This window comes from Aythya fuligula, chromosome 1, assembly GCF_009819795.1.
Source record: "Aythya fuligula isolate bAytFul2 chromosome 1, bAytFul2.pri, whole genome shotgun sequence".
NCBI classification, from domain to species: Eukaryota; Metazoa; Chordata; class Aves; order Anseriformes; family Anatidae; genus Aythya; species Aythya fuligula.
The window spans coordinates 150,639,704-150,667,621 of record NC_045559.1 but is presented as its reverse complement, the minus strand read 5'-3'; the positions used below and the strand labels follow the sequence as shown (position 1 = coordinate 150,667,621).

General features: G+C 37.1%; 1 protein-coding gene across 2 annotated transcripts in view; it reads right to left on the bottom strand.

The window, feature by feature from the left end:
• NALCN (sodium leak channel, non-selective) overlaps positions 1–27,918 on the bottom strand; it is a 230,825-nt gene that overhangs the window by 102,527 nt on the left and 100,380 nt on the right. For both annotated transcript variants that reach the window (XM_032197441.1, XM_032197449.1), the window contains one exon: positions 5,610–5,741. In XM_032197441.1, coding sequence (XP_032053332.1) covers positions 5,610–5,741 — 132 coding nt within the window. The remainder of the gene's footprint in view (positions 1–5,609; positions 5,742–27,918) is intronic.

Here is a 27,918-nt window from a genome sequence, read left to right as displayed (position 1 = left end):
ATTAAAACAAAAACAAAAAAGAGGAAATTCAAGCTCAATCCAGAATTGGCATATTTTTTTCACAATTTTAAAAAAGAGATGATATAAAAGAAGCTGAGCAGAGGGATAGGATAAAAAAAAAAAAAAAAAGGATAACCCGTGGGGTTCTTACAGAGGCCTTTCCTGAAATAGTTACACAGTGAAATGCATGATATTCAAAAAAGTGAGACAATTCTGTATAGATTTATATCTTCAAAACTTACTCTCTTTCTTCTCTCATTAACAAAAACCATCCTGGCTAGACACATTTCTTTCTCACTTGTTTTCTTCATTTACTTCTCTACATACTCTGAGATATTCTCTCCCTCATTTCCCAGCAGCCAAGAAACCCAAGACGGAAAAGATGTTTTTCCTTCTCTCAGCAGCTTTGCTCTCTGACCCTTAACACGCTTCGGGGCATAAAGGAGCCATTAAAATAACATTAGGTGGTATCTATATACAACTAATAATTTACAAGTGCTGTGCAAACATTAACAAAGTACAGCTCAAGCCTTCTTTGAGCTAAAGTATTATTAGTCTTTTTTATTACAGAATGTTATGGCAAAAGATGGAGAGATTAACTGATCGCATTGAGGCTTATTGGATTTGGTAGGTGGTAACAAAATTAGAGACTAATATTTGAATTCTGAATCTGACAGTCACAGTCTCTGGGATTCTGCCTTATGTACTTACATTATTTAAAATCAGTCCATCAAAAATACATTTATCAACATGAAAGATGTTGTTTTTGAGACAGATAATTAAAAATATACATATTTTATGTGTACAGGACTATCACAAGAAGGAATAATGATGGAAATCAAACACTGAAGTGTATGTCCTATGCTAATTCCTCTAGACCATATAGCTGTTTATGGGTGGTGCTACCATCTATACTTACATGGCTTTCTCAAGGCATTCAAAACAATTACCAGTCTTCAAATATCCTCTGAATGATTAAATCAAGGCAAAATGCTTCATAGCCCTCCAAACCTTTCATTAAATTAGGAAACAACTGTTGCAAATAAATATTTGTGTGATTTCATATATACACACATTAGTGTACACAAGATGCTCATATTCTTGAATGTATCTACCTATTTTTTCAGCCTTTATAGTTCAAAGAACTCCAGGAGAATAATATGCCAAATCTGAAGAAACTACTCCTCCACATGAAAATCCCAATCTAAAACACAAGGAAAATGCTATATCAAAAATTTTAAAATGAAAGCTCATTTCTAAAGTAAAACAGATCTAATTAAGTCTTAAAAGAGTAAGGGGGGCAAATTAGGAACGGGGAGTAGAAAGCTGCTGGAATTCACTTTCAGAGCAGGTGGAATAACAATACTATTTAAATACACCATACATACTTCAGAGTACATAGCCTTCCCATTAGGGACAAGACTAACAAATATGATGTTAAGTGTATTTTAATTTATTCTAAAAATGTGTGGGCGGGATCATTTGCATTTTACATGCTTGTCAAACGAATTCAAACCACTAGCACTTAAAAATGTATCAAATGGTTTGCATAACATCTGATTACATTTATACACCTGTCTTCCTGCTGACAGAGCTTGTATTTTTTTTTCCTTCCTTGTAATTAATTACAGGAGAAGATTGAGAATATCTGAGTAGAACTTTTTCTTAGGTGTGAAATGCAATGCAATTTTACAGACATTTTTAAAAACTGAAATCACTCCTTCCATTGCTGTAGAGACAGGGGAAAAGCAGATTCACCTTAGACACCAGAACAGACCTGCACAGGAAAAACAGGTGTAACACATGAGTGGCCACCTTCCACCAGTTTACAAACTTTGCCAAAACGCCTGGTTGTCCTTGCTCTGAATGATGAAATAAGGGTGGAAGGCAAGTGAGGCAACAGAGGAACGACCTGGCTGCTCTCTGAGGGCTGCCTCCCACCCAGCCACCTGGAAGCTTTATGGTGTTAATGCATCAATTTTCAGGCCCTTTAAAACAGTACTTGTAGGAATCCCACCTGTGCCTGGTAAGACTTCTAATGTGTAGCCTCCGTTGATGGAACATGCAGTTTATGCAGTGGCATAAAGACAAATATTCAGCACTATTCTGTCTAGGTGCTGAGCAGGTAAAGTCAACATCCTCAGCCACAACTACTAAAATGAGTTTGGAGTTCTATTCTTTCCAAGTTCTCACATACTATGTTGTTTTCTTGACTCATCCTGTTAAAAGTCTCTCTTTGTTTTCCTTGCAGGGCTGATGTATCTAAGTTGAAATGCATCCCAAATTCTTATTTATTACTGAATATACTAAATCATGCAACCAATGGGACCTGGGTTTAGAACTCATTTCTACCCTCTTTTTGCCTCACCTTTGCCTTGCTTTCTTTTGAGACTGTCTTTTTCCAACAACAACAAAAAAGCAGGATTTTTTTCTTGGTACTGAATATCTCAATAACTTAACTTAGGCTTGTCTGTTTAGTTTAAATGGACATAGTAGTGCATTTATAGGCCACTACAACTTGTGACCATGAGAATGAATCTACTTTTTTAGACCGCATCTGCTCCTTAAGCCAGCAGCTTCCAGGATGACTTCTGGAAAAGGCATCTGCTGGATGTGTTTGCTTTAACTTGTCTGGCTATTTCCTTAAGCAAAGGGAATCCTCACTGCTGTTGGCTGCTCTGGTAAGCTGTCTCTGAAGGGAAAGTGTTCTCCAGACCAGTTTAATGAAAAATATAAAGCAACAGCAGTGCATCCTGCACGAACCAGTCTCCCTCACCAAGGAAACAACACAGCCACTGTGGAATAGTCTGCATTCTTTGAGTATGCAGCCTTTTTAAGGCTCTTAAAAACAATTTATTTGTACACACTGTGCTGTGAATAATAAGATTCACAATAACTGAGTAGGAAATGAAACCACCTTATCAGTTTCTCCTGTTTCTTAGGATTTTTTAGGCTCTTCTGATGCTGCATTTTATACCACCTGCCATAAAATACTAGGGGGTTGTTATTTGATTTTTATAGGTTCTATAGTGAAAGAATCACAGGTTAAAAAACAAACAACAAAAGAAACAAAAGCCAAATGGACAACAAACAAGTATGCCTTACAGATCAGCAGAATACCTTTCCCTATTCCAGACTACTTTAGCTTATAGAAAAGTAAACACGTAGAATATAAGCAAATTATTTTTCTGACAGCTTCCTCACTAATAAATTGGTATTCTGATCAATCTAAGCTATGCAGAGACAGAAAAATGTATCCTTAAAGAAAATGAGACATTGTTCATAGGTCAGAAATTTAGTACACTAATCTACACAATACACTCATTTTGAAGTATAAAACCCTGGCAAGTATTTCTATCGAAAAAAAAGCCCAAAACCTAGACTTCAAATAGACGTGGAAGAGAGTATTTCTAGCACTGATTAATAAAAGCATAATTATACTATATATTCAGTGCCAAAATAGAAATAGCACATGCAGCGTTTCCTATTTTGAATATAAATAGAATTAAAGTTATTTTGTTAAGAATCCAGACTCCACTTGCTGTATCCTGGGCATAAAGAAAAAATGCCTTCCATGAAAAGTTCATGGTCTCAGGCTTTAATGCTGATTTAATTACTCGTTTTGTCCTGGAGATTAAAATGAGTTTCACTGTCTTCACTTCTATGAAGTGAAAATATTGTCAACCCTGCAGGGGTTATCATAAGAGAATCCAGACTTTGTTGGTTTTATTCCAACATCTTATTCCCAGGATCATATTCTTTCACATTCATGTTGTTTTTAGAATATGCTCAGAACTCAAGATAAAATAAAGATAATACATTAACACATTTCACAATTATTCTTTCTATGACAACTGTCTAAAAGTTGAGATAATTTCAGTATGTTAAATGTGTGGGCTTTTCTTAAGAACTTGTTTAATGTCTGGAACAAAGTAGTTTCATAACTCTTTGGGAGGAGGTTGTTTAGTCTTGATTATAATTTGAAAATATGAAGCCACCACTTAGCTACCTTCTGACTGGTATTCTGGTTCTAAACAGTGAAACTAAGCCAGAACTTGTTTTTCTGAGATGTAGGGTGAATCCCATATTTGAGATCTGATGAGTCCTACCGTTTGCTGATCAGCAGTATGGGATATACTGCTGAAATGGTTCAGTACTGATGCAACCTGCACTCTTTTGAGGGCTTGGACTCTGGTGCTACCTTTAATTTTTCCTTGTTTTCATGTTTTTGTCTCAGAATTGGTGGTTTCTGCTTTGTAGGACCTTAAGAGATCACACACAAATTCTAAAACTAACAGAAATTTAAAAATGAGTACCAACTCAACCTCCCTTAAAACAATGAGATGCATTAAGCACCATAATGTTAAGCACTACCAGGTTTAAAGTTGAGCACTTGAGCATGACTCACAAGTCTATTTAGACATTTAAAACCCCAGGAGTACAAGCCATCAAACTTCTCGACTTGCAATTCTTCTGCCATTGTCATTGTCAGCCTTGAAGGCAATACCAGAGGCAGCAGAATCACAAGTCAAAACATGCTGTCAAGTGCACTAGCCTAAGAATGTCAGCCCCAGGAAGCGAGGCCATAAATTACTTTCAGGGCATCTTCTTTTCAACTGGACCCTCTGGCTCCAAAGGACGGTGTAATAATTATTGAAGTCAGGGGAACTGCAGTAACCACACAGCTAGACATGTACAATCCAGGCAACAGTGATCAGCATCTTCAGAGAACCCATCTCAGTGAATTTCAGCAGTGGTAGCTTTATCTTCAGATAAAGTGACCATTCATAGTGCTCATGGAATTAAGTATTGTTGATAAGGAATGCTACAGTACTGATTTCACTCTTGATTTGGGAAAAAAATGTATTTGAAACTATACCTATATATTACTACCACATAATTCAAAACTTTTATTTATTTATTTATTTATTTTGATAACTGAACTAAACTAAAAAACTAAAAAGTCATGTAAGCAATGTTCTAGGCACTTTAGCACATGCTCTACAGCAATATCTTTGACAAACTAAAGAGTCAAGCAGGCTCTCAGCCAAAACGCCACGTAAAAAGAAACTGTTTTCCTCTGCTACACTGGTTCAGGAGCACATCCTTCTCCTTCACTGAATTTAAGACTGAATAAATGTTCCTTTGCATTGTGCTCTTGAGGTTACTGAAGCTAGGCTACTCGCAACACTATTCTGGTTATGCTCAAGGACCATCTTGAAGACACATATATGTCAAATAAAGATGATTTAGAAAGAAATACAATATTTAAAGACAGAGTTTTGCCATTTTTTAAAGTTAAATTCTTACGGATGTTACAGTCCTGGTGCAAAAAGATAGCAACTCAGCAGCCATGCATTGCCTGCAAATGTTATACTTAAGCCTCAGCTCATTACCACTGACATTTTGTTTGAGGAAATTACCTTTCAAAAGGTTGTAAAATAGGGCTGTCAGACATTGTCAGACAGAGGAACTTGAACAAGTTAGCAAAGAATTCTTGGAATGCTTAAGGGAATAAAAAAATTACGTACTTAAATGTGCTTGACATTCACATTTTCTACTTTAGCTTATCTTGAAAAACATCTAGATAGTTGTTTCAGCATACTCACCTCAGCTAGGTAAAATTCATCATACTGTCTCTTGAAATTTTCTCCTTTGTAGTAGTTACTAGCAGCAACAATCACATCTACAGCCACCATGCTTAGTATGAACATATGAAACACTGATGACCTCATCATTTTCTGCAAAAGAAAAAGAAAATTTTATCATCGAAGTGACTCAACCACATGCAATATAAAGCTTTATTATACTGTCAAAATACAATCAGCTATAATAATATGTTTTATATAGCTTTTTTACACAATTCTAAATTATTAATCTTTAAAAATATTCCAATATATTGCTTCAGCTGGTTTATGTATGCAAGATTATATATATATATTTACTTTTCAGTTTGTTATTTGCCAACTGACTTCTTACTGGAGGTTTATGATGTAATGTGATATATATTACTTTAGTAAGTTTAAAGCCTAAACCATATTTCTAACTACTCAGTTCCCCTTGGTTACTACTCCATTTTGATTTCTTCATGCAGATCTTACTGACTTGTTGTTCAGGATCAAGTAACATAAATTCTATCTTCATCACCGCCTTTACTCCAAGAAAGACAAGTGACATGGGATTTTCCCACAGTATTCTCCTGGAGAAGCTGGCAGCCCATGGCCTGTACAGGTACACTCTCTGCTGGGTTAAAAACTGTCTGGATGTCTGGGCCCAGAGAGTGGTGGTGAATAGAGTGAAAGCCAGCTGGCTCTACCTTCTTTGCATTCTCCCTTCAGGTATGTATAGACATTCAAGAGATTCCACAAGTCTTCTCTTTTCCAAGCTGAGTCTCAGCTCTCTCAGCCTTTCCTCACAGGAGAGGTGTTGCAGTCACTTAATCATTTTTGTGGCCCTCTGCTGGACTCTCTCCAGTATGTCCACATCTCTCTTGTACTGAGGTGCCCAGAACTGGACCCAGCACTCCAAGTGTGGCCTCACCAGTGCTGAGTAGAAGGGAAGGATCACCTCCTTCAATCTGCTGGCAACACTTTTCCTAATGTTGCCCAGAGAGCTGTTCGCTTTCTTTGTGGCACATCGCTGACTCGTTCAACCTGTCCCTTCAAACTTGCAAGGACTTTTCTGCTAAGCTGCTCTCCAGCTGATTGGTCTTAAGCCTATACTGGTTTATTCCTTCTTCAGTGCAGGGCTTTGCACTTCCCCTTGTTGAATATCTTGAGGTTTCTGTTGGGTCAGTTCTCCAACCTAACAAGGACCTTTTGAATGGCAAAATGGCAACACAACCATCTGTTGATCAGCCACTCATCCCAGTTTTCTATTATTTGCAGAGTTGCTGAAAGTGCACTCTGTGCCATCATCCAAGTCATTAAAGAGGATGTTAATGAACGAAGCGTGGCCTTGCAAGAACATTGTCCAGATCCCTCAGTAATCATGTGTGTATCCCATCAGATTGCATGGACTTCTGTATGTCCATTTTGTTTAGATGTTTCTTAACCCGATCCCCTTCCACTAATGGTTTCAAACTTTCTCATGGGTTTCAGGAGTTGGTTTTCCTGAAGGTCAGTCTTACCCATCAAGACTGAGGTGAAGAAGGCACAAAGTATCTCATCTGTTTCCATGTCACCAGCTTCCCTAACCCATTCAGCAGCAGGCCCACATTTTCCCTAGTCCTTCTTTAGCTGCTGTTGTACCCATGGAAGCTCTTCATGTTCCAGATTCAACTCTACGTGGGCTTTGACTCCCATCTCTGCCCAATAGTAGCAGTACCCCATCTCTGCTCAGACAGCAGCTCTGTATTCCTCATGGGATACCTGGTCCAGCTTCCACCTCAAGTGTGCTTCCTTTTATGTATGAGTTTTGACAGCTGCTACTTGTTCATCCACGTGGGACTTCTGCCACATTTGCTTGATTTCCCACATCTGGGGATGAAACGTTTTGAAACTTGCAGAAGATCCCTGAAAATCAGCCAGCTGTTCTAGACTCTCCTCCTCAGGACTGTATCTCACAGAATTCTTCCAAGCAGATACCCAAACAGAGTAAGTTTCTCCTGAACTCCAGGGTTGTGGCCTTGCTTTTAGCTTTATTCTCTCATTGCAGAACCCTGAACTCCAACATCTCGTGGTCACTGTAGCCAAGGCTGCTCTGACCCTCACAACCCAACCAGTTCCTCTTCGTTTGTAAGAGGTCCAGCCAGAACACCTGCCATCATCATCTCCTTAGCCTGTGTGTTAGCAAGTTACCACCACAGCACTCCAGAAATCTACTGCATTGTTTGCTCCCTGCTGTGTTGCACCTCCTACAAATATCAGGGAGCTTAAAATGCCCCAGAAAAAAATATGGGGGTCTGTGAATGTGAAAATGTTATAGTAGAAGTAAGTAACATATACATTTACATTTGTAAGGATATATTAACTGTTAGAAGACTTCTACACATATTTGTAAAATACTAACTCGGTCTTCAGTGAGCTGAGGCTATGTTGACAAAGACATATTTACATTTTATGTTTAACCCTGCCAGGAGCTTAAGGTCTTGACTTAACTACAGTCCTACTGTGTTTTACCTACTGTTTTGTTTGTTTGTTTGTTTTTGGTGGTCAAATTAGAACACAGTACAGTATATATGGAAGACTGCAAGGACCAGCAGTTGTTCAGAGTTTTAGCAGACTTGCTAAAATTCATTCTCTTTGGATCCCACTTAAATTGCAGTGGAGTGGAGAATTTGCACAGTTGCATGCATTCAGCTAACAGGAGTGCCTCTTGCCATCTTAACATCTGGATTTAATCTGTGATTCACTGTTAACATTGGAGACGGAGGACAGTTCAACACTAATTCCAACTGGCTTTCTTTAGACCCTAGTGGCACAAAAAATGCTTATGTATTCCCACCAAGAAAGGGAGGCTTAGGAGATAAAGCCTGACAGGCAGAAATGTACATAACAAGCCTTGGCTAATAACAATGCCTGAAGTGCAGTGAAGTCTCTAAAACTCGAGTGGCTAAATGAGGTCTTGCTTTTATTTTTAAAGCACAAGGCATGCTATCAGGATAAGATAATAAAAGACATGACTACTGGTTTCAAGCATGCATTTTTTTAAGTGTATGATTCAAAACAGGTAGCATCTTATCTGTTACATTTCTATTTCACACAAGTTCTAAACAGCTAGTCTCTCTGCATATTTTACACTGTATTTTTAATAAGTGTCAAAATTTCCTTCATAGTAACAAAAAGTATGCTGTCTCAATTGTGACAGGACTTGCTAAAAAAAATAGTAGATCAGGCTGTAAAATGCACTTTTCTCTCCCTTTGTAAAAGCAAAAACAAAATCAGGAAAGAAAAATGGTACTAGAAGAAGAATAAACATACATAAACCACTTTGGTATTGGTATACATGTATAATCATGTATATTTTCTCATTACAGTCTGCAGTCTGTATCTTGGGATACTCATAAAAAGGTTTTCCAGTGCTATATTTAATTCTGGAAAAAAAAATGCAAAAATGTAAATAATATGCTAACAGTAGTATAATAAGCTCAGTAACATTCAATAAAGCTTCTTGTCAGTTACTAAATGCTGCCTTCCCCTCTCAGCTAAACTGAAAGTAGACAATTTAGCTAACAGTATTATGTTTGCATATCACAATTTAGCACCAAGATAATAATGAAAGAGGTCCAGACAGGATACAAGCTATGCACTGGCTATATAAAGGCAGCAACACCTGGATGAGGCAGGAGATTAGGAGATGGCTGTGGCAGGCAATGTCAGAAGCAGCCTGTTGCTAGCAGAAAGACAGAAAGCCCAAAGGGCCTGCAAGACGCAAGTATGTGAGCACACGCACAGCAAAAACACTATGCTGAGGAGACCCGAACCAGAAACTCATTACTTTTAAATCCCAGGACTGGGCTGCTCATGGGCACCATATATGCATCCTGTGGCTTCATATTCTATTATAACTTTTTGGTATCAAAGGTGAATATAAGCTCATTATATACAAGCACAAAATATTCTTCCTGGAGGAACAAATAACTGGATTTACATTAGCTGTGTGACCCTTTATGACATATTTATTACTGTGCCTTGAAACATTGAATGGGCTACTTTCTTATTTTTTTCTTTAGCACTGCAAAATCTAGCTGCTCACCTGTCATGAACACCATACATGATAAGCTTCCTTCCTGCTGGCCTCTCAGCAACAGACTGCAATATCCTTAGGAGATCAATGTAGCCCACACACCTACTGTGCCCAGCTTCCCCCCTACTTTCATCTGTCTTATTTTGTTCTTTTTGCATCACAGAATTTAATTTGGATTTGTACCCTTGAAGTGGCTCAGCTGCACCTCTATTGTAATGTTTGACCACAAGTCTTCACTGTCTCTTTACAAATTTCTGTAGGACATTTGGAATGAAGTGTAAGAAAAAGCTGAATTTAGCCCACAGCACTTACCCAAGCCTTAAAAATTATTTTGGATCACCAGATTAGCAGTGTGTCATTTGGAGTACAGCCCTTTTCAGAGCACACAGCCATGGAAAATTCTCTTTGCAAACTTGAAAGAGACATAATGCCAGGTTTTGTTCTTGTTTAATTTACTGACCTTTTTCAGCCCTTGGATGTACGTTTCTTAAACTGTGCAGGAATAAGATGAGAGAAATATTCTGATGTTGCTGTCAGCCTGTTGCATGACGGGAAAATTGAGTTTAATATTGAATTGGACGTACGATTAGCTGTGCTGAAGCAGTCTCAAGTGAAATGTCCTGTTGCTGCCATCAGTCAGCTACAGCAGTGAAGAATTTCTTACATCTACTGTGAGTCACTTCTAATGCCAGCATCTGGCTTCATGCAGGATGACGGTTCTCAGTGTCCAGGACAACAGTGTGATAAATGTGGATGGCACAGGGCATTAATACTTCCAGGGCCCTCAAAACCAGTGTAGGACAACCCTTTGGCAATCCAAACTCTTTCAGTGTTTGGAAACACACAAGGGAGTTGAACATTTGCTTTGTGAGTAGACTGGAATTTCATGAGAGCAGAAAAGCCTTCTAAAATTCTACATTTTTCTTTTTCTTTGCATTAAGAATGTGTTTATTACAGCTGAGGCACTCTAAATGAAAACAAACAAAACAAATCCCCCCCCTCCCCCAGATATTTAACATTGCAGATTCACCCAAAAGATCAAGTAAGCAATGAAATGAATTGCTGACTAGAGAATAATACCTGAGTCACTTAGTCTGACAGAGCTTTACCACACGTGGGCCTAAAGCAGGCTTTTGTCACTCCAGCAGTGTCAGAACATAGTACACTGCTCTAATACTCCTTCCAGCTTCCTACATGGCAGAGGGAGGATGAGTGACACAAATTGGCCTTTGCCAGCTCTCTCGTGGAGGATATCCACAGACATCTGCCACCTTACACAGCTAGAGCCATATACGCCCTGAATTAGGAAAGCAGCACTCCATGCAAAATGCAGTCACAATCCAAACTAGAATAACTAAATGAAATGGAAGTATATTTTCCTGATGCTAAACACCTTTTGGGGGCTCTACTTGTATCAGGTCATTCCTTATACCACCATCCTTTACATCTCATTTTTATTTCAAGTCTATAACAGACCTTACTTACCAAGTGAAGAGGTATGCATTGCAAACTTCTAGGGTCTGACTGACCTACTAGTAACATGTGGACTATTTTACCCTGATGTTACTAGCTCAAAACTGGCCAAGCCAGTAATGCTCAATATTATCATGTGAAACCTTGAAAGAGGTGTCTTCAGAGGGGGCAATGGTTTTAGTTCAGATTTATGGAAATTCATACTGCATTTGACAATAATTAACTCTTGGTGATGACCTAAGGAAAAAACGCTGATGACAAATTGGCTTGAAGAATAAACAAAATACGTACAAAATCCTTACATTTATTACTACTAAGCAAGACATGGTGACAATTTCATACACAGAAAAAGTTCTGCTAAAACAAGCCATTTAATGTGTTAAAAGCTCAGAGGACGTAATTGTCAGACTGGCAGCTCTTAAAAGTAACAGATAAATTAATGAGCAGTGTAAACATCATTTAACTAAAATACTTTGATAACTTTCTGTATGGATATGCAGTCTTTTTCCTAACTTAGTACTCTCAAAGGTTGTATCCATCAACAGGAAAAATACAGTTCTACCTTTGTATTTTAGATATACTTTAACATTTCCTAAAACATCAGCATCTCCTCCTCCCATGTTTTAATAGGATGGCTTGGGCAAGCTGTTTACTCCCTTTTTGTCTTCATTAGCTTTTGCCATTTACTTAAGGAAGCTAGGTCCTGCTAAAATACTCCAGCAAAGCTTGCAGATATGGCTATCAAAAGACTGTACATTAGCTACATGATTATTGTGATTAATTTTGCACCTATCACTACAGTGGCATTGTGAATTATTTGTACTAATGTCTACACACGCCTACTGGAACACAACCCGTTCAGGTAGCTGGAATAACTTTTGGCTTATGAAAGTTGTTATTTACATGTGGACAAAAGAGTTTCTATTTTTATATTTTAAAATAGTTATTGTGATTGAAAAGGTTACATTTATGCTACTCCAATCTTTTTTGCTCACAGGCCTCTTGCAGCCTAGATTGCGCTAATGCAGTGGCATGAAGGCAGTATGACTTCTAGCTCATTTCCATGTGCAGCACCACTGGGAACTTGTGGTGCCATTAGAATTTGTAACTGCTCTTTAAGTCTTATGGTACCTGGTACTTTTCTTAGAGCACCACTATCTGGAGTTACGTGAGTATCACAGAATACAAAAGCCTTGTTCAGAAAAGCTAACAGAACATTACTCAAGTTCGTTACGGCAGCACAGAAAACAGTAAGTCAAATAAAAAAAAAAAAAAAAAAAAAGCATTATCAGTGAATTCTCATACTTTTTGGCATTCTCCTCAGAGCTTGACCCACAACACCAAAATACATATAGAGGGATCATGTGTTTTGTACAATAGGGACAGGTTAAGATGTATGTGCAAAATTAAGAAAGGAACATGAGAAATGGTCATTCAAGATGCTAGCAAATTTTGGTTTGATATTGGCAGCAGGAGACGTAATATGCCTCAGAGTCTATTATAAGGTACAGGTCCTGCAAGAAGTCTAGACATAACAAAAAGAAAGCTTGACTTTTAGGATTCTATGCAACATGATTTCTAAGAGTAGCTGAGTAAAGACTCCATCTTTAAAGAAAAAAACAAGGTTTGATCCTGTACAGGTTTATTATACTTGTGGTGTTTATTTAATCTTTTTCTTTCTTTTTTTTTTTTTTTTTTATTTTTTTTATTTCTCTAACTATTTTTTTTTTTTTTTTTTTTTTTTTTTTTTTTAATGAAGTGCTGGAAGATACCTTGTCTATGAAAGGAGCTTTAGAAAATCACATTCTATACACTGCTAATCATAGATAATTCATAGCATGAATAGGATAAATTTGATTTTCATCTTGTTGGTTAATGGCCATCTGAGCAAGTACAAAATTGTGAAATTGCAGGAAATTTTCCCTTTTGTTTGCAGAATATTGTAGAGCATTTTACAAGCTGTGTAACTAATTCTATAAACCATTTTGCTTTCAACCTACTTTATGACTGCCTGACAAAGATATGCTTGTAAGGAGAATTTAGCAAATTATTCTCATGCTCTGCAATCTGTACATTTATGGGAATTATTAAGCATTAACCACAAATTTTAAGGGAACAGACTTCTTAATATCTTACACGGATGCAGTTATACATCAATGTAGGGCGTTATAAACCACTGTAGATCTGAAATATCATCTGTATTGCAGAGGAACTTCAAAGTGCTAGAGAAATTCAAGTAATCTAACTTCATTGATGAAACAAGGTGAAGGGTGAATTTGAAAGACACTGAGAGGGATGGCTTATAGACAGTGCAAAGAAAATCTCAGCTCAGACATTCACAACTTCGGTGAAAGCAGGGAGGTAGTCCCTCCTTTCAAATACAAGCTGCCTGTCCCAGTGAAGTGAGAATTGAACAATTCCTCACCGGTTTAGGCAACGGAAATGGTTGCTTTAGCATTCTTCATGAAGGCAGAGGACTTTTCAGGGCAGTGAGATGGATATAAAGACCCTTTCAGGTACAATAGTCTAATGGCAAATCTCCTTGAAAACTCTAGTAACGTAAAGATGATCTTGTACATCATGGAGAACCTTTGTTCCCAGTCGTAGGAGATAATGCAGAAGATGTGGAGATATTCAAGGAAGGACAAAATCCCACAGAACAAGTAATAACTTTAGAATATGCCGTCAGAAACCTTTCCATAAACACTATATATCTGGCTGCTGCAGAGGTGACTCTAGTCTGGCAGAAAGAACAGTGTAGACAGAAAACTGCCCTGGCTTGAAAAATATTATACGCATTTCACTTTACCGTGCTTCTCTTTTCCACCTTCTACCTTATCTGATCAGCACGTAAAGGTTGAGGATCTATTTGTTTTTACATGGTGTACTACTTCTGGGGCCTCAAAATAAGCTGCAAATGGGAGTATTATTGAATAATGGCATCATATCAGAACAGGACAATATGACATACCAGAAGATGCAAATATGTGCTCCAATATGCAAGCGCAGTCCTGCTTTTCATGCTATCATAATACATTTTTTAAGGCAACACATATCACTTTCAGATTATTTGTAGCTAAAATTACACAAAATTCAGCAGTTGTCAAGGTCTATCTTCCAATAATCAAAATGGATTTTAATATAAGCAATTCACTGAATTGTTTGAAAATACAAGCAGTTCATGAATCTGTCATATTGTACCAGACCTTCCTGTCTTCTTTTGCTCAGCAAATTTTGATGAAAATAAAAATGTACTTAAAAAGAAGAGAACAGAATTCTAGTCAAAGAAACAAAGTAAAGTCAGTAAAACAAGAAGAAAGAGAATATGCACTTAGGAAGTAAATGAATGGAAGTAATGGCGGAAAGCTTATTGAAGAGAAATGGAAACCTGTAAGATATGACTTACAATTAACCAAACTTTAAAGGGAAAAGTTTCTGTCAGAAATTATATACTCTTTTCCTCCACATTCTAGATTCGATAGCCAAAGCCTTATTTTTGCTACAGGGCAAAAGAGTGTTGCATATGCCTTTTTCAGACAAGCTGCATTCTGTTAATTCCTGTAATAACAGAGTAAAGCAGTAGTATAGATATTCTACCACTAACAGTAGCCACTTTTCTCCTTCCACAAACTTCCACGAGAACAGTCAATAAGAGAAATGGTGACTCTTCTGCCCTAAAAATCCATGAAATAATGGCTTCTTTGAAACTAAATGAACCTCCTCCTCCTCACCAGTTTATAAATCAGCTAGCGCAGATATGTCATTTTCTTTGCAAAAGATACAGAGGAAGTAAGCAGCCTTTCAGTGCCTGCAATCTGACTTAGAGAAATGGAAAGCTGCAGCTGCAACATAAAAGAAACCTAAAAATACTACTTAAATTGTTCATGACAACAATAATGCATAAGGATTGTTACCTTCCTCTCAGATTTTAAAACTCTTAGTAAGTCTATCATCACCTCACCAGTAATTTTCTTAAAGCTCTGAAATTCAAAACAGAACTGACAGAAGATGAATAGAAATTTAACTCTTTTTTTTTCTAAACATTGCAACACTGTTCAATTCAGCAAACACAATGAGTCAAAAGAATTATTTTATAAAAAATAAAACAAAACAGGCCAAAATAATTTTTGGTTTATTACCAGTCTCTTCATCTAAGCTGTAGGAATGAAGAGGACCCTGTACTTTACCAAGATATAATTAATCGCCCATCTGTCCTATGTGAATTCATATGATTCCTAGCACCATAGTACTTTCAGAAATAAAGCCTTCAGCTTCTTTTCCTTTCAAAATAATAATAAAAAAAAAATCTACATTTTCAAATTATCACTGCTCTCTTAACAGTAGCTTAGATATCTGAATTAGTTTAAAAGCACAGTGGTAAATGCACTTAATGTCAGATGCAGGAAGAGGTAAAGACCCAACCTAACACTCCCACCACGTTACATTATGGATTAATACACCATATGTCCACATAAATGTGCTTTGAAAAGTATGTACACACATCTCTATATGTGTGTCTGTATATATATACACACTTAGAGAGTAGGCCAAATTTCTAGCTAATTTTTGATGCTGTGCTCTGTTGGCCGTGTTATAATGGATGCATTTCACATTCTTAATCTACATTTTCTAATTTTCTCTGAAACCTCAAGTTGCTTCAGAATCTGCTATACAACATTGTATTTACATATTGTTTCTGAATCCTCTACATATCATGAATCATAGAATAGTTTGGATTGGAAAGCACTTTAAAGACCACCCAGTTCCAACCCCCTGCCATAGACAGGGACACCTCCCACTACATCAGGTTGTCCAAAGCGCCATCCAGCCTGGCCTTGAACACCTTCAGGGATGGGGCATCCACAGCTTCTCTGGACAACCTGTGCCAGTGCCTCACCACCATTTTTTTCTCATAGGAAAAAAAATAATCTTCCTAATATCTAATCTAAATTTCTTACCCTTTTTTAGTTTAAAACCAGTACTCCTTTTCCTATCACTACACTCCCTGACAAAGCTTTCCTCTCCTGCTTTCTTTTAGGTCCTCTTTAGGTACTTTAAGAGCACTCTTTAGGTACTATTTCACGCACATCAATAATGTTGACAATTCCTACTTTTGTATACTTTTATTTTGAAAATATTTTAACCACAAAGAGGAAAACAACAACAACATAAAAATGTCTTGTTTACTATGCAGGACAGCTCCATCTCTAAGACTAAATCTATTTGCCATTATTCAAAAGCTGTACCATAGGCAAGCAGTAGTACATAAAATGTTGATCACTCCTATGGCAACATATCAACTCTCACTTTGACTAGTAATTGATTATCACATGTGCTTCAACTTTCCTCCAAATTGCAGGGGTGATGAGTGAGTAGGTAAGGAATTTGGAACCCACCTGTTCTGTGGTGAAGTGATGATGAAAAAGCAGAAATAATACCCAAATGTTTCAAAGGCTGTCTAATATAGGAACAGCAATAAATATGTCCCTCTGAATAACTTCTTTTCCAGTATCAAAATATGTGTGTTTATGCATTTAGTTCCCCCTTCAGAGATCTTGCTGCCATAATTTCCAAACAGTATAAAAATGAGCTTCTTAGAAAGCAGATCCTCAAGGAACTTTTTTTAAGTTGGTTTTCTTTTTACTACTATTGAATTATGCTATTTGAATTTCCCAGACAAAGACTGGGAATCCCATCCTTTATGGAAAAGTGCCAAACTGAAGTAGAGTTACTTATCTTCTCATAGGTCTTATTACAGTTTTTTATCTTACTACAACACTTATAGCATGAGTGTTTTGAAATTCTTTAATGAGCTAAATTTCAGTGCTTTTTCATAGCTCTTAGATGGTCAAGCTGTTTAAAACTTACAGAAGTACTTGGACAGCACTAGCAGTACAAGAATACTTCAGTTCTTTGAGAACTTCTCTTCCTAACCAAAAACTACCAAATTTGCGCAATTCTACCCAGAATTAATGAAAATCTTTTCCTGGGTTGTGCTGCTCATTTGTACTGATTACTGATTTCAGATTTCAATGCCCTGCCTAACAGTTAATTAATCTTCTGGGTTGCTATATTTACTTGTCTTAGGAACACAGAGTACTATATAGTTTGGACAGGCAATAGTTACCTTTCTTAAAACGCTTCAGGTTCTGGTCTCTATCACCTTTATATAACAGTGTTTATGTGCCCAAATGAAGCAATAAAACTTCACACTGTGGGAGAAGTTTTTGTGTCGGGAAATTGGTAATTGAATTAAATTCAGCACACAGTGGATATGTTTCAAAACACACATGCATCTGCTTCATACAAAAAGGTTTAGAACATTCAGAAGTAGTTACTCAGGTATGGGAGGGGAAAAATAGAGAACATATCCATAGCAGCATGCTACTGAAAATCTCATTTTTAGAAAATAATGTTTTTCTAAAATGAGTTACTTGGCTGTATAAATAAATATAAAACATTTTGATGGAATTTCCACCTTTTGATTAGAACAGTTTTTCTTTGCATTTTCCTTGCATAATTTAATTACCACACTCTTCTCAAAAACTTGTGATTTACATATAAAAGCAGAGATTACTTTGAAATAAATCAAATGCTCCATTAAAGAAGTGATCAGATGAATAATTAGAATGAAATAAGAATTTGCACTCAGACTCAAAACCTACTTTCTAATAAAGCAGCTTGCATTCAAACAAAATATAACTCACAGAAGAGTCACTGGAGTATTTTCACCGAACTGGAGTAGTGTGGGAAACTGCTGACTACTTATAGGCTCTGTCACCTTTAGTCAGGGGACAGCAGAGCTAATCAGAGATTTTGACTGCCATTAATTTGTAGGGCAAGAGGCAGTGACTGCCTATGCCCTTTCCTTTTTCTTAAAAGGAATCCATTCTCCACGTCCACCTGCTACACCCACTACTGAGCTACAGCTATGAAATCTGTCTTCCCTTCACTAATGTAGAACTGGAGGTGTAGGCATGGAAAGGCAACTCAAACTAATGTGGCCTTGATGAAATACAACAGCATTTCAGAATAAAAATATGTTAAATCTACGCTAATGGAATTAAGGTTGGATTTGGACTGGGCCACACAGGAATCTTGATGAGGCGAGAATCATAAGACATGGGAGACTGCAGCTTTCTGGTTATTTTGTAGTTCATCATTACAAATTTAGTTCAATATCCACACAAAAATAGTTTGGTAATTGAATGAGTTGCACAATAGCTCCTCATTTTTGTAACGATACACAGAAGTGACTTATAATGGTCATTTTCAATGTTGCTGTCTTCTATAGTGTTTATTTTAATAATTTTATTTAAAGAAAAGAGAGAAAAGACGTTAAGATTGTCTCAAGCCTAATAATCTAAACCATCATTAATCCAAATTTCAGTCCTCTTTGAAAATCATTCTGCTACCTCCCCCCCCCCCCCCAAAAAAAAGAAAAATAGTATTTCCCAAACCTGCATATTATTCCCATGTTTCTTACTGTTTTTCCAAATAGGATTAAGAAGAGTTAAAAATGTAGATGACATATGAAAAGAGATAAACATACCACACAGTGTCATAACTATGGTCATACTTATTGCAGAAAACCCAGTAGGTCCTTCAAAAGGCAAATCAACAGATGGATCAAATGGAGGTAAGTCTTGTTTCAAAGGCTGGGAGACCATTTTTAGGGGTGTACAATTCCATTTTTTGGACTCTTTTCACCATCGCAACTTGTTGGAACTGTATTTGCCTCTTCTAGTTTGCTGAGCACAGGTTCTGCATGTCTGCTTAGCTGCAGATAGACCCTATTTGCAACAATGTCAGTTTTACCTAGTTAAGAGCCGCTTTGCAGAATGCTGCTAGAAATGGATGAGATTACAGTAAAATAAGTGGGATTGAGAAAGCAGTAAAGACACCCAAGGTAATGTGTGATTTTGTATGAAAATAATAAATTTTGTGGGTGTACCCTCAATACACAAAAACAACATGGATAGGAAAAAGCTGTTTAAGTAAAAAGAAAATACATAAAAAATACAAAATAGCTCTTATGATGCTCTTCTCCCTAAAACCCATCCTTTAAAAAATTATTCCCATATGTCCTTCATGAATTGTCATTGCACAAATATTTACCTGGTGTGAGAGTACATGGGGTGGAACGTAAAAAATCTCATCCTCACTTCATGTGAAGGACAGGAAAGCAGAACTGAAGCAAAGGAGAACAAAGCTTTCAGAACCATAGTGAGCTTGTTAAGAGTACTGATGTAACCTTGATGGCAATGATACAGGAACTGCCATTTGTGGACAGTGTAACTCATTCCAGGATAAGAATTTACATGAGACTTCTTGCTTTTCAGCTGGTGAGTGTACTGTTTGCTTAAACATGCAGAATGTTAAATCAAGGTGGGAATTGAAAAGAAAAGAAATTAAATAAAAGAGAAAGGCAGGTTGAAAGTTTGGCATCAGCACATACACAGCTGTTTTAAAAAGTTTAATTAAAAAATAATCTATAATTGTGAATTGATTCTGATATATACTAAATCAAAATGAAGGAGCTAATTAGTAAACTAAATCTCTTCTAGTTTGAATGGTAAGAGTTTCCATTGAAGTTAACTTCAAAGGGTTTCTCTAAAAATGTTAGCATCAAACATTTTTGGAGCAACAAAGGAATATCCTTTGATAGGAAAATTCTGTTGTCCTATATTTGTAGCATATAATTCTTATTTGATAATTCTCAATGGAATTATAAGGTATCTCATAAGACTTGAGGAAAGAGGAAGTATGCTGTAATTAAATGATAAAACAAGCTAATAACATAAATCTGACAATATTGCTGCAAGTTCTGCAAATTTATGTTTTCTCATTTGAAAATCATTCAGTTGATTTTATTTTTCCAAGGAAGAAGATCTACAGCTCTTTTATAAAAGGTCACACTGATATATACAATACAATAGTATTTCCATGTATACAGTCATCTCTGAAAAACAGGAAAATATAGAAATTCAAGCTATTTCATAAGCATGTATTTTATATGATTTTGATTATATCAGGTATTAAGAAAGCTATTTTGTCTTTACCAAAACCGAAGGCCACTGAAATACATGCAAAATTGAAGAACTGTTTGTAAGACATCATGAAATACACACTCCCAGTGTACTTTTAGCCTCTACAAATTATTTAGAGGGAATTGCTGTCACTGTCATATTGTAGCATGCTGAGCTAATATGCCATTCTAAATACCTATGAATTACAGACTATACAGACATATGTGTCCAATTTTCAGCTTTGGCAAACTATAGCTTTATTTCTAACAGATGAAATTTTGTGTGCCTGCAAATTAGAATATGCTCAAAAACTTGTTGTTAATATATGAAGAGTAAGGCCCAGTGAAAATGTGTCGGCTCAGTACGTGGTTCAGTATTTGAAGAGTGAATATAGCTGGAACTTCAAATCACCTTTAAATCACCTGGAATTTGAGCTGTTATCAATTACTATCTTCAAATTATATGAATCACCTTCCATAGATTTCTTTCTGCTAATGATAAGAGTGCCTAAGGTGATCAAGTCTGATCAGTACATTTAATTGTCAGAAAATTGGCAAAAAAAACCTCCATTCCCTTCTATGTCAACCTTTGTTGTACAACCTTTGTATCAACATAAATATCTATCCATAAATATCTATCCTTGCCCCCATTCCCACCCATATGACTTTTAAGTAATTTTAAAATTAATTTTCAGTTAATGTTGCTAATTTACAATTTCAAATAATGTTATCCCACCCACAACCTTTTGTAAACCACAGTTAAATTCTATTGTTCACTCTTTGCATAACAAAGCTTATTCTTCTCTTAAACAGCCAGTAGGGTTAATCTTACTCGCTATATAGTCATGATTAATAATGAATAGAAACAAAGTATACATTTACAATTTATTTTTTTTTCCATTCTGTGCCTAAGGAACCTAAGTGTTCGTATTATTACAGACAATTTTCCAAATGATTTGTGAGACTAACTACACTGTTTCATATATACCCACTGGTATTACTGGCCTTTAATTTAAATGATGATGCAAGTTCCTAATGTTTTTAGCTTAAGACATTTGCATAATCACAATCCACCGAAAAGAGTTTGTAGCATTTACTATGTCTTCTGTATGTCCACTAAAATGTCTCATCATAAGCTTCTTACTGGTTTATGAAAACACAGCAGACTCACATCTGGAATAGTCTTAGAGATCAAGATTTTCAAACAGCCAGAGGATTTAAGCATGTAAGTTCCTCTGAAGAAATTAAGTAAGTACAAAACAATTCTTGGAATCGCTAAAGTACAGAACATCATTAATTCCAAGAACTAGACAGTACTGTAGAAATGTGTTCAAGATTAAGGATATGCAGGAAAATGAATTTCTTATAGCTACAGTAAATTTAAGGAACTTCCTTTTTTCATCATATTTATAGCTGGGAGAAATAAATAGCTAGTTTCTCCCATACCCCCCTAGAGCACGTCCCTTTTGCCTCACGGGTTTATGGCATTTTTATTGTTTTCAAGACTGTCTGATATCTGATTTATTCCAATCTATTTCAACCAATTTTTAATGACTGCCAAAACAATACTGTATATTCAGAACATTAGAGATGAAATCCTTCTCCACTGCAACTGGTGGCACAGCTCTTGCTGTGTCTGATAATGCCAGGGTTCTACTATTTATCTTCTGCGCTTCTCCCAAATGGAAAGAGAGAAAATTTGGAGGAAGAGAGGGTGGAAAAAACTGCACTGGCCACACACCCTGTCCTCCTCAGTGGATGTTCTTCTCTGAGGGATAGGGTAGGAATAGGTAGAACAAGGTCTCTAAACACTGTCACTTGGCTCTATTTAGCATGGCAAAACACTGAGAATTCCCCACCAATTTCCTTTCAGAAATCCAGACCAAAAGCAGTGAATCATCCTCTTTTGCAGCTTGTTCAGTGAATAACAACCTGCTTCAGAACACTCAAATGAAAGACCTGCAAGCCAAAGTTGATGTCTTTGTACCTGTTTTTTAATTTTTCTTACCGTAGAATAGTTTCCAGATGAAGCTGATTTGGGGATAGAATTTTGAACAGAGAATGAAAGCTGTTTCTAATAAAAAATATTGTATATTATTCTTACAAAGTTTAGTTTGAAGCTAAACTGCTTTACTTCATTCTTTAAAATAATGTTCACTTGAGGTAATCCTAGAGCTCTTTGTATTCTGTATCAGTTTTCTCTTTAAAGGGTTTGTTGACTGACTCCAACTCAGTACTCCTTTTGTGATGGATCTACTCAGACCTTTTCCTTAGAGAAATCTGCCCTAAAAAGACCAAAAAGCTTTTAAGCAATACTACCATCAATGACAAAAAAAAAAAAAAAAAAAAAGTCTGTATTTTACTTGAAAGAAAAGTAGAAAGTTAACTCTTTAAAAAAGGAAAAATGAAACAAAACAAAACACAAAACAACTTGATTAGAAATCATAGGAATTCAAAAGGCTCTTAGATGGCTCTCTCCTTGTCCAAGTGTCCTTGTAGACAGATCATTGTTCCAGGCTTTGTTTTAGTGAACTCAATGACATTCTCAATTGCAATAAACTCTGCTCAGCCTGCTCTATTCCCCAGGAAATTTCTTATCACCTCTCTGAGGATTCTTGCTCACTGCCACCTCCAAGTCTCATGGCATAAGTTGCAAGATCCTAATGCTTTAATGGAATGATGCCTTGCCTGACATTATCCACATCCTTTGCAACCATTTCCATTTGAAGCGTGCTCTGTGGCATCCTTGAAAACAGGTCAGTGCTCTCCTCTCAGGGGAATCCTTCTCACTCGAAGCACACAAATAAAACAAATATACCACAAAAAAAAAAAATAATACAAAATAAGACATAGTGTATGACATAGTGTAAGCCAGTCTCCCATCCATGCCTGCATGCTTACCTTTCCACAAACAATCCCAATGGCATCAATAAGAGGACTAGGGTACAAAATCTTTACACGTTTCAAAGGCTTTAATGAGATTCAAACATATGCCTATGTTTGCTAAACTGAATTTTTGCTGAATAAACTACACATATTCAGGAGACAAAATAAGGACCTTGTCCTGGTTTCAGTTAGAACAGAGTTAATTTTCTTCCTAGTAGCTGGTAGAATGCTATGTTTTGGCTTAGGATGAGAAGAGTGCTGATAACACCCCAATGTTTTAATTGTTGCAGAGCAGTGCTTATACCAAGCCAAGGACATCTCAGCTTCTTGCTCTGTCCTGCCAACGGGCAGGCTGGGGGTGCAGCAAGAGCTGGGAGGGGACAGGCCCAGGACAGGTGACCCAAACTAGCCAAAGGGGTATTCCATACCATCTGACATCATGTCAAACAATATATAGGGGTGGCTAGCCGGGGGAGGGTGGCTGGACTGCTCAGGGTTAGGCTGGGCATCGGTCAGCGGGTGGTGAGCAATTGCATTGTGCATCACTTGTTTGTACACATTATTAGTAGTAGTACTATTATCATCATTGTATTACTATTATTATTATTATTATTATTATTAATTATTATTGTTATTATTATTTTCCTGTCTTATTAAACTGTCTTTATCTCAACTCACGGGCTTCACTTTCCATTTCTCTCCCCCGTCCCAGAGAGGGAGCGGGGAGGGTGAGCGAACGGCTGTGTGGTGTTTAGCTGCTGGCCAGGTTAAACCATGACAGACCTATATGCTCAATAGGTTTCGTTGAAATTTTCTTCCTGTTAAAATTAAATCTGGGAACAACAGAACAGTATTAAATCTCCAAAGATATAAAGTTATAAAATGGTGGAATTAAGATCGTGTACGTCTGGTGTGTGCATGCTATAACTCAATCTTTAACGACATGGTCACTAAAGCGCTGAACAAAGTTTCCAAACTTTTCAGTGAACTTGAATGAGCTGTATGATCCACCTCAGTAAATGAAAACCCCTGTAAAACGTGGTGGAGTGAGGCAGAGAATGGCATAACCAGAAGGATGGCTTCAAACTAAGGCAGCCAATACTTTCTTAGAGAACTGTATTCAATGTCTGCATCTGCTGAAACTCTGTGATGCTAACCAAGCTGCCAGAAACTTTTTCTAGCCTGTCATTACTACTGTGTTCCACATTTTATAAGTATCTGACTCAATAGGGTGAAAATATGAATTGCTAGTGTGTTGCCTGCCATGTCCTGCCACACTTTTCCAAAGTAGAGCTGAGTAGTGAGTTACAGGTGGCTGTGCATTATGGTTATGCCTTACTAGTGCCATAGCACCTTTCTTTTTCTCTTACCCTCTCTTTAATTCAGTGCTACTGGAAATATTCTGCTGTCATGGTCGGGTCATGGCAGAAATTGCTGCTGCTCCTTAGGCGTTACTGCTGTTTCTTAAACAAGTCCCTGGAGAGGAGGTGGCTTGTATTTTTTTTATTTTATTTTTTTGTCTTTTACAGAAGGCAGCCTTGCAACAGCTCTGGTTTATAGACTAGCCATGCCATGCAAATAGTTGAGTGGGGCATTTAGTTAAATTGCTTTGGTGAATTTCAATCTTTTGTTCAACAAAGTCATTTTATTGAACTGAGAGAAACTCAGAAAGAAACTGAGCAATGCTCAGAAAAGTGGGAAGTTTACTTAAAGGAGTTAATGTACAAATATAGGAAAAACAGTTTGGTTTGCAGAATTTATCGTTGCTAAATTTTCCCTTTCAAATAAGCTTCTCTTTGAGTGTGCTTAGTAGAATGATTGCTATTAGAGTGTAATGGTACAACAACAAGCAAACGGTGCTGAGATAACAGCTGTATTCTGACCTTATACTACAGGTAGGTAGGGCTAAAGTCTACTCAATACCTAGCAGCAAACAAAATACTGTTTGATTTAATAGGAAAGGGTTAATCAATACAAAAAAGAGTACAGTATAGTAGTAGTACAGAAGCTATTCTGGCTCCATGAAGCATACAACTAGCCTGCACACAGTGAAAAATAAAGACGCCCAGAACAAATGATTCAGATTATCCTCCAGAGGTGGAGCATGGAACTGCTCATCCATAATGGAGTTGCTCAGTTGCTTTGTTAAAGTTGCTTTATTTCTGCCCTGTTTCAGTAACTGTTTTCAGTAAAAGAGTGAAGCATGTACAACTTTAAGACTTCAGCTTGAGTGGCAGCAACTAAATGGATGAGGGAAAGTAGGTCTGAACAGTGAAGGCTTATCAGACTTGGTTAAGGACAGCCAGTATAGACTGAAGGCTATGGGAAAAAAAGAGAGATTAAGGATTGGTGGATGGATTTACTGGTGGTGGCTTCTAAGCTCTGTAGAACCAGAAAATCTTACTTTGGGCATGGGATGACATTGACTGACTTAGGGTAAAAATAGTAAGGCTTCTCTTACAAACAACTATGAGTAGTTAGTGAGAGGCAGTTTCTGAGCAGAAGAGAAAAGGCTTAGAAGATATCTTAGAAAACTGAGAAGATATCCAAGACGATAGCTCTGAGCCAACAGAATAACAGACTGGATGGCAAAAGTGTATGCAGATAAAGATAGCATGAAGGAGAGAATTGAGTGTACAGTCAGCTTTCACTAATTAGTGTTCCAGTTCCTCCTCTGAATATGTAGGATCCTACAGAGGAAAGTGGAGGCCAGAAATAAAGGAGCACAGCACACATACTGCCAACTCTGCTATATTAGCAGAGATTAGCAGAGACAGATTCTGAAATCAAGCCTGCTAGTGTATGTATCTGCTTTCCTGAGTCTAACTTTTCTGAAAAGTCTGTGCTAGAGCAAATGGTATGATTTGAACGTACTTTGAGCACAGGGCAATTAATAAAATGTCAACACATACATTATAAATAACAGGTGGCATTAATAGCAAAATAATGTATTGCACTTAAAGTACGAAGTCTCAGGCTTTATTCAATTATTCAAAGTGGAATTTCCTTAGGAAACTTATCATGGCTACCAGGCAAACCTGGGGAAAAAAAATCCAACATAATTGAGTGCCACTTTTTTTGTGATTCATTTCTATCTTTCTTATCTTATAAGAAAGTAAAAGAATTTTCCATTGTATCAAACCTTTATCCCTACCAATGAAGAATTATTTTCTAGCCTTTTTTCCAGCCTGGCCTGACAAGAATCATAGGAGGGCATTTCCCTATTACCACACAAACTCTTTCAGACAGCCTACAACATTAATTGTTTACCATACATTTTCTGTTTCCTAATTACTCTTAGTCATACATCCTTCGTATCATATATTGTACACTCTGCTCTACCCTAGAATAGCTTTATGTCTTCTCTACTCACTCCTTTTAAATACTCAGCATTAACAACCAGGCATTCTTGTTTTCCATGCCTAAGTGTTATGCTTTATCCTACCCATGTTATGAAAGAGTTTGTTAAAAAGCTTTCATCTGAGGAAAATTAATTCTCTAGTACCAGCTGGTGCTTTTGCTGTATGAAATGGAAGAAAGCCAAGACACAACTTCAAAAACTGACCACCATGACCAGCATGCTTAATTGTTAGCTGGCTGCATGGCTCTGGTTCAGGCCTCTTCAGTTAGCTCTCTTTGAGAGCAACCATGGCTCCCTCCATTCTGTTCAATCTTCTGTTGTCACAGAAATCTTCAGTTTTGACCCACCTCCCTCACCCCAATACCAAACCTACTGGTACGTGGTGCCTGATCTCAGCATCAGACCACAGAATTACCATTCTGGTGAGCTGCAACATAACCTTCCTAACATCTTAGACACTCAGAAATGAAAAACGCATGGAGAAACACTTGCACCAGAAGGACAGAAGGATGCCACAGGGTTCAGAAAAGAACAAGGGCCAAGTACAGTGTACAGTGGACATGACTACACTGTTCTAGAGAAGCAAGTGTGAAAGGCACAGTCCAGATAGCCTCTGGGCTAGGTATCCATCCTTACTGTGACATCCTTATTGCACTCCTATTGTGACAGTTGAGTTTTATAAATTTTCCAAAACCTCTGAGATGAGAACATAAACTATATATTTTTTTAATATGAAAGAATTAAATTAACAGACAATAAAAAAGACCTCAGACTGCAGAATACCCTGAACATCAAACTAAATCTCAGGCTAGAAGTCAAAGTACATCTATACCAAATCATGGCTGCAAACACTTGCTCTCAGTTTACATACAGTAAACACCAAGCAAGTCAGCCTTCCTCCATATGCCACATTTCCATTGCCTCCTGGACCTCAAAGCCCCTCTTTTCAAAGATCTGAGGTAAGTGTAGGAGGGAAGGGGAATCCTAGGAAGGGAAAACAAATCTGTGAGGGAATCAGCTCGAAGATCTGAATTAACTACACTGAACTGCAGCTTTCTAGCTTGTAAAAATGCATAGGTCAGCTGAAGATGCTTCTCTCCAGCTGGTGAACTTCAAGATTAACAAAGCATAAAGGATATAGACTTTACCATGATATGACTGTGCAAATACTTCTCTATATAATAACTGCATTCATGTCAATGAAATCACACATATAAAAAAGATTCTCAAAGCTCTAGGTACCTTTTACTGTTTTCAGTAGGATTTAATAGGTGCAAAATACATATGAAAATTCAGTAGGCATGCTTCCAGAAACAAGACTCGATTTTGCTTTAAATCTGCATATAAAATAAAATAAATATGTAAAACCATAGATGCATTTAGGTTGGAAAGGACCTTCAATATCATCAAGTCCAACCATCAACCTGACCTACCAATTTACATCACTAAACCACACCCCTTATGATGATCTTGATGTGTTTGA